Source organism: Pelophylax lessonae, assembly GCF_965119305.1.
Source record: "Pelophylax lessonae genome assembly, chromosome: 9".
Classification (NCBI taxonomy): Eukaryota; Metazoa; Chordata; class Amphibia; order Anura; family Ranidae; genus Pelophylax; species Pelophylax lessonae.
The window spans coordinates 76,537,720-76,554,746 of record NC_138776.1 but is presented as its reverse complement, the minus strand read 5'-3'; the positions used below and the strand labels follow the sequence as shown (position 1 = coordinate 76,554,746).

Genomic DNA, 17,027 nt, shown 5'->3' with positions numbered 1-17,027 from the left:
AGCTGCGGCACGGGAACGCGCTTTGGTGGAAGCACTGATTCGATCAGTAAGGGAGACATTGCATATAGATGATAAACCCACACAGTCAGGAAAGCGGGTTGTCTTCAGCTCCCGCAAAGCCCAGAAGTCGGGTCAGGTTTTCCCTTATCCTGAGGATTTTTTACAATATCGTGAATGAGCAATGGCGGCACATTAAGCACATGCTGGTGGTTCCCAAGCAACGGACAATTCCTCCTCCTGCATGGAGGGACGCCCTCACCCGATTCATGGGTGGGGGGACGTCTGCGTCGCTTTCGGGAACCCTGGACGTCTCTGATTCAAGACAAATTGGTTCACAAACTGATTCTTACGGGGTGCAAGATCGAATTCCGGTCTCGCCCAGCAGACGGGTTCTTTCCATCAAATCTCCGTCGATCTCATGGGGGCAGTGCAGGATCTCCTTGCACAGGGCGTTATTGTCCCGGTTCCTCAGTGGGACAGGTTTTGCGGTTTTTACTCAAACCTGTTCACGGTGCCCAGGAAGGAGGGCAAGGTGTGTCCAATTCTGGACCTCAAATCGCTGAACCGTTTTTTGCGGGTGCAGAATGGAGTCCATTCGGTCGGTGGTGGCGTCTTTACAACAAGGAGACTTTCTGGCCTCCATCAATTTTTAAAAGACGCGCATCTGCACATCCCTATTTTCGAGGGTCACCAGCAGTATCTCCATTTCGCGGTGGTGGAGGAGCACTATCAATTTGTGCATTACCCTTTGGTCTAGCTTCTGCTTCCAGAGTCTTCACCAAGGCTTTGGCTCCGGTGTTGGCTTTGCTCTGCAAAAAGGGGATTGCTGTGCTCGGTTATCTGTACGATCTCCTGTTAAGGGCGAGCTCTTGTGTCGCCCTGTCAGGCGACCTGACTTTCACAGTTCAGACGCTGCAGGAGTTTGGGTGGACCATCAACTTCTAGAAGTCTGCGCGGACTCCGTCGCAGACGCCTGAGTTATCTGGGTATGATCTTGGACTCCTCTCAAGCAAGGGTATTTCTTCCAGAGGAAAAACTCCTAATCTCCATCAGGACCCTGATCTCACCCTGCAAGGACGATCTCTCCTCCCTGCGGATGTGTATGAAGGCCCTGGGCTGATGGTGTCGGCCTTCGAGGAGGTCCCGTTTGCCCAATTTCACACAAGGCCTCTGCAAGCGGAGATTCTTGCCAAATGGAACAAGGATCCACAGTCCTTCGACAGGATGATATGTCTGAGCCGTCTCACGAGGTCGGAGCTCTCATGGTGGCTTTTGTCGCCCGCTTTGAGCCAGGGCAGGTCGTTTCTGCCACTGTTGTGGACGGTGATCACCACTGATGCCAGCCTGACGGGGTGGGGTGCTGCACACTCTGTGCCCAAGGAACATGGTCGAAGGTGGAATCATCTTTACCGATAAATGTCCTGGATCAAACTATGCCTGTTCCATTGGGCGCCTCGGTTGCACGGTCTCCCGGTTCGGGTCCAAACCAACAATGCCACAGCTGTGGCTTACATCAATCATCAAGGGGGCACCAGGAGTGCCCGAGCAGCCAAAGAGGTGGCAGAGATTCTGACTTGGGCCAAGGCGCACGTTCTGGCTCTCTCCGCAGTTTACATTCCAGGAGTGGAGAACTGGCAAGCGGATCACCTGAGTCGTCAGGCTCTGGATCAGGGAGACTGATCCCACCATCCGGAGGTTTTTCGTCTCCTGTGTGCCCGATGGGGCACTCCGGAGGTGGACCTGTTTGCATCTCATCTAAACGGAAAGGTCGAGCGGTTTGTGGCCAGGGCTCGAGATCCTCTGGCCGACGCCGCGTACACACTGGTGGTGCCTTGGCACTGCTATCGGCTAATTTATGCCTTTCCTCCGTTACAACTGCTGTCTCGGTTCCTCCACAGGGTGGCGGTGGAGAAGATGCAGGTGATTCTGGTGGCAGCAGACTGGTCTTGCCGGTCTTTGTACGCGGATTTTGTAAAGCTGGACGTCAAACCTCCCTGGCGTCTGCCTCAGAGAGAGGATCTGCTGTTGCAAGGGCTGATCTTCCATCCTGCTTTACGGTTGCTGGCTTTAACGGCTTGGCTGTTGAAGGCCAGGTTTTGAGAGACAGAGGTCTCTCTGATGCGGTGATTCCTACCTTGCTGAGGGCTAGGAAGGCTACTTTATCATTGTACTTGGAAGATGTATATATCCTGGTGGGAGTCACAAGGGTTGCATCCTCGCTCCTTATCGGTGGCGAGGGTCTTGGCTTACCTGCAGAAAGGAGTGGAGCAACGTTTGGCTTTGGGCACGATTAAAGGTCAGGTGTCGGCCTTAGCCATTTACTTCGCACCTTTATTCAAGGGGTGCGTCATCTGGCCCCGCCGAGGAGATCCCCTTTGCCTTTGTGGGATCTGAATTTGGTTGTCTCCCTTTGAGATTATCAGAGAAATCTATCTGCCTTTGTTGTCTCAGAAAGTTGCCTTTCTGGTGGCTATCACCTCTGCTCGCAGGGTGTCTGAGCTGGTGGCTCTGTCTTGCCGTTCGCCTTATCTGGTCGTTCATAGGGATAAGGTTGTTCTGTGACCTAACCAATCTTTTTTCCCTAAGGTGGTGTCGGCTTTCCATCTCAATGAAGATATTGTTTTGCCTTCTCTCTGTGCGAAGTCCAAGCATCCTAAGGAATTTGCCTTGCATTCGCTTGATGTGGTTCGGGCGATCAGGGTTTACTTGTCAGGCCTATTCATTTGAAGGGTCAGGTTCTGCCCTTCCCCATGAGGGCGCATTCTACTAGAGAACTGAGTGCCTCTTGGGCTTTTCGCCATCAGGCTTCTGTGGCTCAGGTGTGTAAAGCGGCGACCTGGTCGTCTGTACACACTTTTACAAAATTCTACAAGATTGATGATTTGTTGATTGAGTCCTCTGACACACGCAGCTCCCGCCCCTCAGTTCTGGGGTTGGTTGTGTTTTTTTTCTTTCACTGCTTGCTACGAAACTGATCTATGCGCACTGTTTGTCAGGTTATGTGTGTAGGACAGCCCCTATAGGCGTGCCAAGTGAAAGCTTTCTCTGCCTAGTCTACTCCTGTAGAGGGCGCATAACCCATTCGTGAAGAAACATTGAAGAGCTGCGTCTGTCAGAGGACTCTGAGAAAATAATTTTACGGTAAGTTCTTAGAAAAATTATATTTTTCTGCAATAAAGGCTTCCTCCTTGCAAGATGCTTTGGAATGTATGCTGAGATGTGCATGCTCCACACTGCACATGTATTTTTGAAGTTTGATTGCTTCATTTATTATGGAATAAGATACATGTAATCCAAAAACATTTTTATAAAGGTTGCTTGAGCATAATGTGAAAGTCATTGATATGGGTGTTTGGAGCTCTTTTCAGTTTCTTCACTAAGGAATTTTACATAAATGATTAAACTAGAACTGTGGCCAGGCTGTGAACTTTTAAATATTTACATATCAAAACAAGTAGTAATTGAGTTTTAAAACAAGCCCTCACTGATCTCTGTAGCTGCAGGCATTATGGAGTAATTATTATGCAATTTCTCAAGAGAAACTGTGCAGTCCACCAAGTCACCCTCTTAGCAGCTTAGCTCCCCCCTCCCATCAGTCACTTTAGCAGTCATCTAAATTTAATGTAAAAAAGAAGCTCTGGGGAGAGGGGAAGCTAGGGTACTGAGAAAAAGACTTGGATAACTTCACTGCATCCTTTTGTGACCTTAACCACTTGCTGACCGCCGCACGACTATTTACGGAGGGAGGGAGCGAGCGCGTGCCGCCGTAGGCGCGCTCCCGCGTGGTCACGGACCCCCCCCGCGTGTGACCGGCGGACCCGATGTCCGCCGGTCACTCGCGATCGCCGGGTGGAGAGGGAGAAAGGCAGGCGGCTAATGTAAACAAGCCGCCTGTCATTCTCCCCTGTGTAGGAATGGTGATCATACGGTTCTACTATGTAGGACCGTTGATCACTGTTCCTACACCTCAAGCCACAGCCAATCACAGTTAGAAACATGCCCCTAGGGACACACATAACCCCTCCCTCTCAAAAAAAAGTTAACCCCTTCACTGCCAGTGTAATTTTACAGTAACAGTGCATCTGTATAGCACTGATTACTGTAGAAATGTCACTGGTAACCCCAAGAGTGTCAAAAATGTCAGTCAAGGGTCCGATCTTTCCCTTTGTTAGTAAACGCAATAACTTTTGCGCAAACCAGTCAAAATAGGCTTTTTGCGATTTTCATTTTTTTTTACCAAACATATGGTAAAAAAAAAAAAAATTGGCCCAAAATGTTAAAAAAATTTGATATTTACTTTTTTTGGGGGGGGAATTTCATATAAAAAAATTTGAAAAATATTGTTATTTTTGCAAAATTGACGCTGTTTTTTTGTTTATAGCGCAAAAAGTAAAAATCGCACAGGTGATCAAATACCACCAAAAAGCTCTGTTTGTGGGAAAAAAAAGACGTCACTTTCGTTAAGGTACAGCGTCGCACGACCACGCAATTATCCGTTAAAGTCACGCAGTGCCGAATCGCAAAATAGGCCCTGGTCAGGAAGGGGGTAAAATCTTCCGGGGCTTAAGTGGTTAAAGTAGAAGTCCACCTTAACACTAAAATCCCTGCATCTACAGACCTCCACAATCTAACACTAACCTATATAGCCCTGTAAAGAAAACGGTATACATACCTTTTTTGAAGCCGACCAGACCCGATCCCACACTTAGCTGTCAGCCGCGTCTTCACTGTGTAGGCGGGTGCAGAGGACACATCCGACAACGGAACCCCTATAGTAAGTCTATGGGTGACGTCACTCCCCATTCATTTCACAGCCATTGTTGGCAGTGTCCTCTGCAGAGCTTCCGCCGCTGAAGACTGGATTGGCTTCAAAAAAGGTAGGCATTCTTTTTTCTTAATAGGGCTAGATAAGTTAATTTTAGATCGCGGATGTCTATAGATGCAGGAATTTTAGTTTTAGGTGGACTTAAAATTTAAAGGATCAGTTGCCTCTAGTGCCTGCAGCTACAGGTTGCTGAAGGCATGTTTAAGGTTTACTTACTGCTTGTTAGGAATATGTAAATTTATTTGAATGTTTATAGCCTGGCCACAGTTCTTGCATACAAACTGGCTTCTGCCTGAGTCGCAGCATTTTCTCCTGGCCGACAGCACCCACATTACGATGGAGCAGTGTCCTGTTGGGAGCGGTGCCCACCCTGTTCCTGGTGTGGTCAGTTAGCTGTCCCCCCACCACTACCCTGGAGGGTTTTGGGGTGGACGTGGCCCCCGGGTTCCCAGCCCTTCTAAAATTTTGGTCACTGTGGGTCTTTGCTGCCTCCTGTTTGGGCATCCGCCTTCCCCTCTGCTGCCCCTGGGTGGTCCGCACTGCTGGCGGCTGGGCGCCTTCAAAAATTTAAGTCGCGGCCTACTAGGCCATGCGGCCGAGTTGGGCGCTACCGTTGGGGGGTGGCCTCAGTGTGTGTAGCTGTAGCCGCCACTCTTTTTTTTGGGCACCTGCCGGGCTGAGGATCCGTGCAATTGTGGCTGAGCCTCCACAAAAATTTAGGCCGCGGTCTGTGTGGGCGAGGAGCACTATCAATTCATGGAGTTACCCTTTGGTCTCGCCTCAGCTCCTCGGGTGTTCACAAAAGTTTTGGCCCCGGTGTTAGCTTTTCTCAAGCAGAAGAAGATTGCGGCACTGGGGTTCCTGGACGATCTCCATCTGTACGCAAAGTCTCCGACTCCAAAGCTGATTTGGACATCACTGTGCGAACTTTGCAAGAGTTCGGCTAGACACTGAATTTTCAGAAATCGGCTCTGACTCTGTCCAACAAACTGGACTACCTGGGCCTGACTCAGGATTCAGCCTCAGCCCGGGTTTTTCTTCCGGAGGCAAAAATCGTGAAGTTGCAGCGTGCGATTTCGGCTCCTGTTATCCAACCGGCAGCCATCTCTCAGGACTTGCATCCCAAGGCGGTTCCGTTTGCTCAGTTCCATATCAGACCTCTGCAAAAGGAGATTTCTTCTTGCCAAATGGGACAAGAACCCACAGTCCCTAGTCCCTAATCTGATCCTGTTGACCCGGTATACGAGGGAGTCCTTAATATGGTGGCTCCGCTCCCTGGCGATTCGACAGGGAAAAATCCTTTCTCCCCCTGTACTGGACGGCGGTTACCATGGATGCCAGCCTCTCGAAGGTGTCTTGGGCACAGATCCGGCTGGGCACAGATTTGGCTCAAGGGGCTTGGACTTGGAAGGAGTTCAGTCTGCCAGTCAATGTCCTGGAGATTCGGGGGTTCAGGCTTTGCCTGTCCCTGTAGATGGATTGTGGTGGTGCGCGGTAAGGATTCAATCGGACAACGCCACGGCTGTGGCATATGTCAAGCACCAAGAGGGCACCAAAAGCGCACTGGTGGCCAGATAAGTGGGCAGAACGCTTTGTTCAGCTCTCTCTGCTGTGCACATTCCAGGGTTGGAAAATTGGCAGGCGGACTACTACAGTCGGCAGGCGCTGGATCTTGGCGAATGGCCTCTTCACCTGGAGGCATTTCATTACCACTGTCTCCGGCGTGGGACTCCCGATGTGGACCTGTTGGTATCTCGTCTCAACCATTTGTGGCAAGGTCTCCGGATTCTCTGGCCGATGCCTCGGACGCTCTGGTGGCACCCTGGGGTCGGTATCGTCTAATGTATGCCATTCCTCCATTACAACTTCTGCCGAGACTTCTGTGCAGAATCGAGGCAGAAGGGATTCCAGTCATTCTGGTGGCCCCTAGACTGGCCTCGCTGGTCCTGGTACGCAGGCCTAGTAAGACTGGTAGCCGATGCCCCTTGGAGACTCCCTCTCAGAGAAGATCTTTTGTGTCAAGGACCGATTTTCCATCCTGCTTTATGGTCGCTTGCTTTTGAAAGCCAGGTACTGAGGGAAAGAGGGTTGCCAGTTTTGGTAATTCCTACACTGTTGAAAGCTAGGAAGTCTACTTCTACGAAGATTCATCATCGAGTTTGGAGGGCGTACATTACTTGGTGTGAGTCTCAGGGGGTTTCCCCCGTTCTTTTTCGGGGTCCCCTCTGCTGGAATTTCTAGATCAGCATTTGGCACCATCAAAGGCCAGATTTCCGCTTTGGCAGTCTTCTTCCAGCGCCCGTTGGCCACAAATTCCGTGGTTCACACTTTTGTTCAGAAGGGGGTATGCCACCTGGCTTCTCCGGTAAGGTCCCCGCTGCCTCCGTGGGACCTCAGTTTGGTACTGTTGGTTCTTCAAAATCTGCCCTTTGAAAATACCTATGGACTTCCTCTGCTTACTTTGTCACAGAAGGTGGCTTTTTTGGTGGCTATTACTTCTGCACGCAGGGTGTCTGAGTTGGCTGCGTTGTCTGTCGGTCACCTTACCTAGTAGTTCACAGGGACAAAGTGGTGCTATGTCCCTGCCAGTCATTCCTTTCTAAGGTCGTCTCGGGTTTCCACTTAAATGAAGACATTGTGTTGCCTTCCTTGTGCCCTAAGCTGAAACATCCTAAAGAAATTGCCCTGCATTCCCTGGATTGTTTTCGGATAATCAGGTTGTTCCTGGTGGTGACTACGTCGATTCGAAAATCAGATTTCTTGTTTGTCTTTACGGATGGCTCTAGTAAGAGGCAGGCCACATCTGCTGCGTCCATTTCCAGATGGATCAGGCAGATGGTGGTGCAGGCCTATTCCATCAAAGGTCAGGTTCCTCCATTCCCTGGTAAGGCGCATTCAAGCAGGGCGCTTAGTGCCTCCTGGACCTTTCGTCATCAGGTGTCAGTGGTCTAGGTTTGCAAGGCAGCCACCTGGTCGTCTGTGCACATATTCACAAAGTTTTTACAAGGTGGATGCACTCGCATCTGTGGATGCTGCTTTTGTCTGCAAAGTTTTGCAGGCTGCTGTTGCAGAGGCTCCTGCCTCTTGATGGTGTCTTTTTTCTTTGGTAGGTGAGCTTCAGTTCTGGTTTACCTGGTTGGCTACATTTAGTCCTTTTGGGAAATATGTTTATAACTTTGTTTTTTCCCCACCCTCATGTTGACACTGCTTTGGGACATCCCAAGGGTCAAAGAAGATATGGAGCTGTGTCCGTCAATGAATGAAAGAGAGAACTGGATTTTTGTCTTACCATAAAATCCTCTTCTCTGATGTTCATTGAAGGACACAGCACCCACCACTCTGTTGAGTTGGGTTATGTATTCTTCTGACACTGCTTGTTACAAAACCGAAGTCCTATAGCAGGAAGTGGGAGTATACCCCTAGGACGGCCCTATGGGCGTAGTCGTTTTTTCCGCCTAGTGTCCTACTCCTATGGATAACAGTTTAACCCAAGGGTCAAAGAAGATATAGAGCTGTGTCCATCAATGAACATCAGAGAAAAGGATTTTACAGTAAGACAAAAATCCATTTTTTTCTGATTATCACTTAGACCCCTCCAGACTGCAGTGTGCCCCCTGAGATAGAGTTCATCTCCACTAGACACTATGATTAAGCACCCAAGTTGGCTAAAATGTGTCAGAGCTGAGCAGCATGATAGTTGTTTCTACCTATGTGAAATAAAATAGTTTGCCTGAATTGCATGGTTGATGCGGCTTGAATCTTTTGTGAGATACCTGTTGTTTTTTTATGTGCCTGATTGGAAAGTGAAAACATCACCTTTGTTTCAGAGTTTGCCACCTTAAATAAGATGCTATGTATTTGAAACAAAAAATGATGTGCATTTGCAGTGCTTTAAAGTGTCTATCAAGGAGAATACTATAAAACAAATTTAGGATTTTCATGTAAAATGAATACAGAGACGCACCGCAAAGCAAAAGTACGCTTCCGTGGCTTGTGTGTACAAAGCTAATCCTAAAAGATCTGTTGTGTAAGGTCAACTCCCACATTCTAGCTAGCTCAATTTCCTGCCATCTGTGGTCCAGAAAATTGCATATTTAAAAGTTATCGAAGTGCTTTGTCATGGCCCATTATAGAGCACTTTGAAGCAGACAGACAAGTCCAACCTTCATTACTGTAGTTATGGCTTATGTTGTGTCTCAGCTTTCCTTTTATATGTGCTTCTGATAGATTGCCAAGGCTTGTATGGCAGCATCCCAACCGTAAATGAACACAGAGAAGGAAATAACTCAGAAAGTAGAGTAGTCTATATGGAACGCCTCAAAAATGAGATGTTAAATAAATTATTTTTTAATGCTCATTGTTCTCTAATCCAACCTCACTCTATGGTTTAAAAAGTTATTTGTCTTCTTTATTATCCAGGTATAACCAGAGAGTGTCTCTTACAATTCCAAACCTGGGCACAACCAGTCAGCAGGAATATAAAGTGACGTCGGTGCCAAACACATCTCAGAACTATGCCAAAGTGATCAAAGAGCACGGGTCAGTATGCCTATTATGTGTAACAGTTTATTATAATATGAGGGTGCTATTGTAGACCGTATTTTGAAAATGCAATTGGTCTGGCTGTTATGTTGACCTACTGTCTTCAGTAGTCTGAGTCACTGACCGAGTGCTTAAGGCTCCATTCACACCTGAACGATCTGAATTGCCGGCCGCTTGTGCAATGCCATTACTTCTTAATGGCTCCCCAAGCATGGCGCAACAGCTTCGTGCATTGGGATTTGTCGCGATTGCAGCGCGATTTATCTTGGCAAAATTGTGCCGCTATTGGGGTGCCATTAAGAAGGTGTAAATGGAGTTGAATTGTTGTGGGTCAGCGTATTAAAGCATTGAAGCAAGAAGTTTGAAAGATTTCTTTAGGCAAAAATAAATAAAAGCCCAAACTATATTTTGCACCTTTTTTATATGTATACATTATCAGTATGCTTATTAAAATTATTCTTATTTAATATAAATATCTGGTGATTCTTCCATTTCCCTGCTTATGGCCTTAAGTCTGGTTCTAGCCCAACAGCAAAAAATCCGCTATTGAATTGGCTTCTTCCCGTAGCATTGTTGGTACTTTGATATTAAAATGGTTCTAAAGCTTTAAAGGAAAAGTACAGCCAAAGCTCGTTTGGCTGTACATATCCTATGGATTACAGGAGTGTGGTTTGTTCTGCACTCATGCGACCTGTTTTCAGCAGATGCAAGTGCATGTGCTTCCATTGTGGAAACTCTCATAAATTAGTAGGGTTAGGACTGCAAGTAATACAGGGTGCCATGAGAGGGCCTTGCAGCTTACGCATGCATTTGCAAATGTGTCCTAACTAAACCCCTGTCTTTAACGCATACTGTTGGACAGGTTTTTTCGGTGGGTAAGCAGACTGGTTGGTGAGTTGAGCTGGGAATTTTCTTTGTTTTTGTCTTTCGTGCGTTTGCCCTTCCATGTGCTCCATGCTCTGAAGACCAGTTATAGATGAAGGCAGGGGCCATTTCTTTGTTACTGGAGAAAAAAAATCAAACCCATACTTCTCTTATGGTTTTATTCCTTACTGCATTCTATGCATTAAAGCGGGTCTTCACTGCATCAGCACCACAAACCAAAAAGGCTATTTAATTCATTTTTAATATTCAAAGCAAACTCCCCCATCCATCTATGTCTCCATGATTTATTTTGGTGAAAAATCACTTACAAAAACACCCCTAGCATTTCTAGCTGTGGCCATCTTGAGTAAGGGCAAGTGGATCCATGTAGCAATTACTTCCTGCCCTTTGCTCAAGTATGCATGCAGGAAAGTGTGCTTAGCTATGAAAACTCCTCCTCTCCTCCCCTCCTGAAGACTCCTGGGTTTTATGACATCATTTGCCTAGTAACCAGGAATTAACTGAAGAAATGTAAAAAAAAAAAAAAAAGGTTTAAAACAAGTAAATGATCTCTTTTATATCTAATTACTAATGCTAGCAATATGAGGATTAAAAATAATCAATCAAATAATTAATGTTGATTGGGAGAGTGGCTTTCCACTTTAAGGTAAAAAACCTTCTGTACTGCAGGATCCCCCCAGCCACCCTTTTTTCTTGCCTGATCCGATCCAGCGATGGGCTGAAGCAGTGGCTCTTGTTGCGGTCTCCCCCCTCATTGGGCACATTGATGACAGTGGAAGCCATTGGCTCCCGCTGTTGTCAATCAAATGTTTTGATGAGGGAGTTGGGGGATGGGGCCGAGCCATCTGCTCTGTGTCAATAGACTCAGACAGGGCAGCTGAGGAGCTAGCTCGCACTGGTGCCCCCATGGAAAGCGACTTTCCATGAGGGCACTCGCCAAAGAGGAGGGGTCTGGAGTGCCTTTGGGGGACCCAAGAACTAGAGGATCGAGGCTGCTCTGTGCAGGTAAGTATGACATGTTTGGTATTTTAATCAAATTAAAACATTTATGTCACTTAAAAAACACTGTATCCTTGGAATGCTCCCTCCATTCCATGTGCACTGGATTTGTCAGACAGAGCTTTGGCTCTGCTCAGTCTTGACGGGCATTGCAGCTCCTCTTCCTCTTTTCCGTGCTGATGTCAGTAATTTCTGTCTCTCACCAGGAAGAGAACTAGGAAGGAGGATTAGCAGATGTGACTGCAAATAAACAGCGAAAAAAGTTAATTAAATGACAGTCTAATAAACCTTAACATCAGAAAGTTGCTGGACATTCCTATGCATGTTATTTTGGTAGCTGATCACCAGTAATAAGCAAGATGAGCCTGAGAGAGAGCGTTGAGAGTTACATGAGCACCAGAATGTATATGGGCCATAGGAGCCTATGGGTGACATCACTGCTCCTAGAAATTACTAGACATTGGCTGACATAGGGAATCACGTGACCAGCCCGGAGTGGGCTGCAAAGCACTAAGTATATACAATGTCTTTCTTACACAGGTTAGTCAGCATAGGTGTTAGAAGGGGGGATGTAACATGTTTATGACTAGTTGGGGTTAGCCTGGAACTCTCCTATAAATTATAACTAAAGGCAAAACTTTTTTTTTTTTTTGTTTTGGATAGAGGGGAGAGGGATTGGAACACCTGCCAGTTTTTTTGCTGTCTGTGCCCACGTGTATACCATGCTTACTATTATCATTGAAAGTGAAATAAAAGAAAATTCCAAATTTTGGGTTGTCCCCAGAAAAGTAATAGAGGGGAAATCTTCCAAGGGGACACTCATTCTGGTGATCTGGGGGGCCCTAAAGGATTTCCCCTAATTTGCAGGGATTTTCTCCCAGTTCCTACTTTGGCTGTGGACAAGAACTTAAGGTAAATCTCCCCAATGGACACAGATGGCAAAAATAAACCGGACCGGGTTTATATCCCTCCTTTACTCTATCCAAAATGAAAGAAAAATGTTGCATATATTTCTACTTTTAAGGCTGTGTTAGCACTACTAAATAGAAATAAAAATGCTAATTTCATATTTGTGGATAAATTGTCATATTCAAAGTAACTTTTCTTTTTGTTTTTAGTACCAATTTTTTCGATAAAGATGGTGTAATGAAGGACATTCGATTAATTTATCAGGTTTATAACGCTTTGCAGGAAAAAGTGCAGGTAAGCATCTCTCAATGTGGTGTGATGTTTGTATTGGAAAATGTATGTATGTATGTGCCACTCATTGCCCCCCGTGTCTTGTCCCTGGCCAGGCTGTGTGTGAGGAGGTGGAGAAAAGTGAGAGGATTGTTGAATCCCATCAACTAGAAGTAAATGAGCTGCAAGCACAAATTGCCAAGAGGAAAGCAGAACAGCAGCATAAAGAAAGTAAGTCTGGCAACCAAATTGGAGGACCATTGGTGCCCTTTTAAGCAGAGATGTTGTGTCATTGAACAGTAGGCATCCTGTATAGGGACACCATCATAGAGACCTTGGAATAATGTGGGGCATGTTAGGCAATACATGGCTATAGTTATTGGGCAAAAAGCAATCCACTAAGAACAGTGACTTTTTCTAAAGGTGTTTTTTTTTTTTTTTAATTTTTTATTTACTTGCATATACTGTAACATGTTAAATATGAATTATAATATAATATATAGAAGCCTCCATGTCAAAATGTGGGGAAAAAGGAATAAAAGTTTGGCCATGCAGAAACACAATTATTAAGAACATTCATTCTTACATACTATGCTTATACTTTAACACTACAGCTACCCTTTAAAAAATGTAAGCAAAGTAACAGAACTGTAAGGGTCAAACACACTCCATGCTGTTACCTGCATTTTTCCTAAAGGAAAAACACAGGTAACTGCAATGACACGCTGAAAACAATAGTTTTTTGTGTATTATGTTCAGACTACAACACTGCACAGCAAACGCAGAGTACCGCGCTGCTGTACTGTAACATAAATGAAGTGTCATTTTGCACACTTCATATAAAGTTCTGTCAAAAAAAAAAAGGGGGAGCTGTATGTTGCGACAAAATGTGCATCACACTGCCCCCTACTGCATGGCTCTGCAGGCTAAAACAATGTGCTGGCAGCAGAGTTTTGGGCAGCAGGGCAGTGTGAATGGGCCCTAAAGGGAATACATCAGAAGGTGACGCATCAGCAAAGAGCAACAATGATGAAAGGTGACCCTGCCATGTATCCTGAGGGATTAAGGACGCCACTGATTTATCAGAATTAACCCAGTTTCTCATCCTAGATTTAGACATGTAGGAGTTTTGTCTAATTAGGAAAGTATGGACCAAAATCCAATTTGATACATAGTTTCTCAAAGGAAAACCTAATAGACAGTATCAAAAGTTTTTAAAACATTCGTAGTAATTGCTAATCCACTACGTTTATATATGTAATTGTAATATGGATATTAAAGCGGAGTTCCACCCTGGATTTTTTTTTTTTTTTTTTTAATACCCCCGGGACAGTCAGGGCTAGTGCATTCCACAATGGCTAGCCTCTGATCTGTCCCGGGTTGCACTTAACCTGCAAGACGAAATACTTACCTTGCAAACGTCTTGTCCAGCGCTGCCATCTCAGATGTGGGCAGCTTGAAGCCAGCGCGTCCTCTTCGGCGTCTTCTTCCGCCTTCTGTGGTCCCACGATGCTCTGCGCCGGCCCCGACGTCACTTCCGGGTCGCGCGCGTCACCCCTCCACAGCTTCTGGGCATGCCCAGAAGCTGTTTAGAAGGGGATGACGCGCGCGACCCGGAACTGACGTCGGGGCCGGTGCAGGCGCAATGATTCCTGGGAGCTATGACGTCCAGCTCCCAGGAATCATTGCAGAGCCAGGAAGTGACGACGGGCCGCGGCCGAGGAAGGAGGAAGAAGGAAGTAAGGTAAGTATATTTTCTTCGCTACGAGGTAAGTAAAAAAAAAAAAAATATGCGATTATCCATTTCTTTTTCAGGTGACCCGGAGCGAGAAGATGGAGGTAAGTATAAAAATAGGGTGGAACTCCACTTTAAGATATGCTCTCGAAATATTTTCATGGGTACATTTATCCGGCATAGAACTGGATGGTGCTAGATTTGGGTGAGAATCCTCTTGGAGGAAGCTAGAGGCCAGCATTTGGCTAAACATTTTATATCCAACAGATACAAATTGAATGGTAGGATTTATGCTTGTAGTTTCTCTTTACCCATAGTAGGTAATAGGATATTGAGGGCCTCATTCAAGGAGTCTGGCACGTGTAAAGGAACACATCATAAAGGAGGGGGTAAGCATATCATTGGGGAAAAAATGTAAGTGGTATCCGATACTTCCTCTTGTGTAATTGAATTTTCTAAAGATAATTTCTCTTTTGTTCACTGACACACTGCTTCAATTCTTCAGACCAGTGGGCTTATGCTGCTCTCACTTCAGGAGTAGGACTAGGCGGAAACCTTTTTGGTTATGCCCCTGGGGTGGTCCCAGAGGGTATACCATCACTTCCTGCTGTATGACTCTATTTTGTTTTGTTGTTTTGCCCCGTCAGGAGTAAGGACCTGGTTCTCTGCTGGGATCTGCGATTCTGGCATTTTTTCCTATTTAAATAGAATTTTTTACTTTTTTCTTTATTATTTTTGTTCCTGTGTGAACTACAATCAACAGCCGGACTGGGCAATGCACTGCATATCCTAGATCCTTACGGTCTTCCCAGTCTGGCCTGCGAGCGCGACTCAACTATTAGCTCCGCGCTAGGTTGGCTGTGGCATATCCCCACTGGACCGGGGCTTACTGGCGAGTGAAACACCTTGCAAAGTCGCATAGCCCTGGTCACGTGGCAGCGTACCTCAGGCCGCAGTACCCCCATTCCAACATGGCACGGTGGACTGCTGGGAGTGGCGCCCGCCTGGTGACCATAGTATGGTGAGTAGTGTCCCCCCTCCTTTCCTGAGTAATTGCTGGGGTGGTCGGCCATGTTTGTGTAGTCCAGCGGCCATGTTTTTGGTTTCCCCATAGTTTCAATGGCTGCCATTTTCCTGTAGTCTGATGCAGTGCTGAGGCTGCGGGGGCCTTTAGTGTCAGGTCAGCGTTTTCCACTTCCTCTTTCCAGCAGTGTGGCAGACCGTTTTGGCGCTCTCCAGCTCGGGTGGTAAATCTCTAGGGGTATCTATCCTTAATCTGCTTTTTTCCCCCACCCGATCCATTCTTGAAAGCTGTGGGACCACGACGGCAACCCTGCAGTCGCTAGTAGGCCGACCCCCCCCCCAGCGTAAGCGGGGTCCCTTCTTTTCAACTCAAAGCGGCCCTTTCGTCCAGCTGGCTTGCAGGAAAAGGGCTCGAGATCCACCCGTAACTTTGCGGGAGGCTCCAAGAGACCCTGGAATGGTAAGTCCAAAGTGGGAGCTTCTGATTCCGCAGACAAGCCTTCCCCAGCTTGAAAGGGTGCTCTCGCCCGCATTTGAGGTGGGACGTCTTCACTTATTTTCGGATCCGTGGACCTTGCTCATTAAGGACAACTGGGTCCACGAACTGGTTCTGTTACAAGATCGACTTTCGGTCCTTGCCTCCAGCAAGGTTCTTTCCTTCCAACTTACGCCTGTCTCCTGAGTGACTACAGGGCCTCTATGAAGCAATGCAGAAACTGTTAGCACAAGGAGTTATTGTGCCGGTTCCAGAGTCGGAAAGTTTTAAGGGTTTTTTTTAAAAATCTGTTTACAGTTCCCAGGAAGGAAGGCAAGGTTCGCCCGATCTTGGATCTCAAGGCTCTGAACCACTTTGTGTGGGTTCAGAAATTTTGAATGGAGTCCATCCACACAGTAGTAGCTTTCCTTCATCAAGGAGATCTGCTGGCTTCTATCGATCTCAAGGACGCTTACCTTCATATTCCAATATATGTCAAGCATCAGCGTTTTTTTTCGTTTTTCCGTGGGCGAGGAGCAATTTTGATTTGTGGCGTTACCCTTTGGTCTCGCTTCCGCTCCTCGAGTGTTCACAAAGATTTTGGCCCCAGTGTTGGCCTTGTTACGGCAGAAGGGGATTGCGGTACTAGGTTACCTGGACGATTTGCTTCTGCGTGCAGAGTCTTCCTTGGCTCTAGAAGCCGACTTTGAAGTTATGGTGCGAACTCTGCAGGAGTTTGGTTGGACACTAATGCCCCATACACACGTGCAGATTATCTGCAGACTTTTGTCTGCAGACTTACCTTTTCTATGTAGTGCAAGGGCCTGCCGGATTGCATACAAATTGAAAGTGTTTAGGTTTGACCTCATATTATATGGTTTTGGTAAGTCTGCAGACAAAAGTCTGCAGATAATCTGCACGTGTGTATGGGGCATGAATTTTCAGAAATCGGCACTGTGTCCGTCCACAAAGCTGGACTACTTGGGTCTGACGCTGGATTCAGCGTCAGCCCAGGTGTTTCTTCATCAGACAAAACTTCTGAAGCTACAGGATGCTGTTCAGCTCCTGTTGTCCAACCATTGATCGTCACTCAGGACTTGCATGCAAGTGCTGGGTCTGATAGTCTCCACCTTTTGAGGCGGTTCCGTTTGCACAGTTCCACACCAGACCTTTGCAAAGGGAGATTCTGATCAAATGGAACAAGGATCCGCTGTCATTTGACAATCTGATTCTGTTGAGTCGGGGTTTGAGGGAGTCTCTCCTCTGGTGGCTCCGCTCCCCTGCTCTACGTCTGGGAAAATCTTTTCTTCCCCTGTATTGTACTGTAATAACCACAGATGCCAGTCTGCCTGGATGGGGAGGTG

The 17,027-nt window shown here is 46.7% G+C and overlaps 1 protein-coding gene across 1 annotated transcript in view; it reads left to right on the top strand.

Annotated features, from left to right (window-relative positions):
- The window catches only part of ABRAXAS2 (abraxas 2, BRISC complex subunit), a 60,258-nt gene that overhangs the window by 30,394 nt on the left and 12,837 nt on the right, over positions 1-17,027 (top strand). The window contains exons 6-8 of the mRNA XM_082269298.1: positions 9,245-9,364; positions 12,370-12,454; positions 12,547-12,661. Of these exons, the coding sequence (XP_082125424.1) occupies positions 9,245-9,364; positions 12,370-12,454; positions 12,547-12,661 (320 nt within the window). The remainder of the gene's footprint in view (positions 1-9,244; positions 9,365-12,369; positions 12,455-12,546; positions 12,662-17,027) is intronic.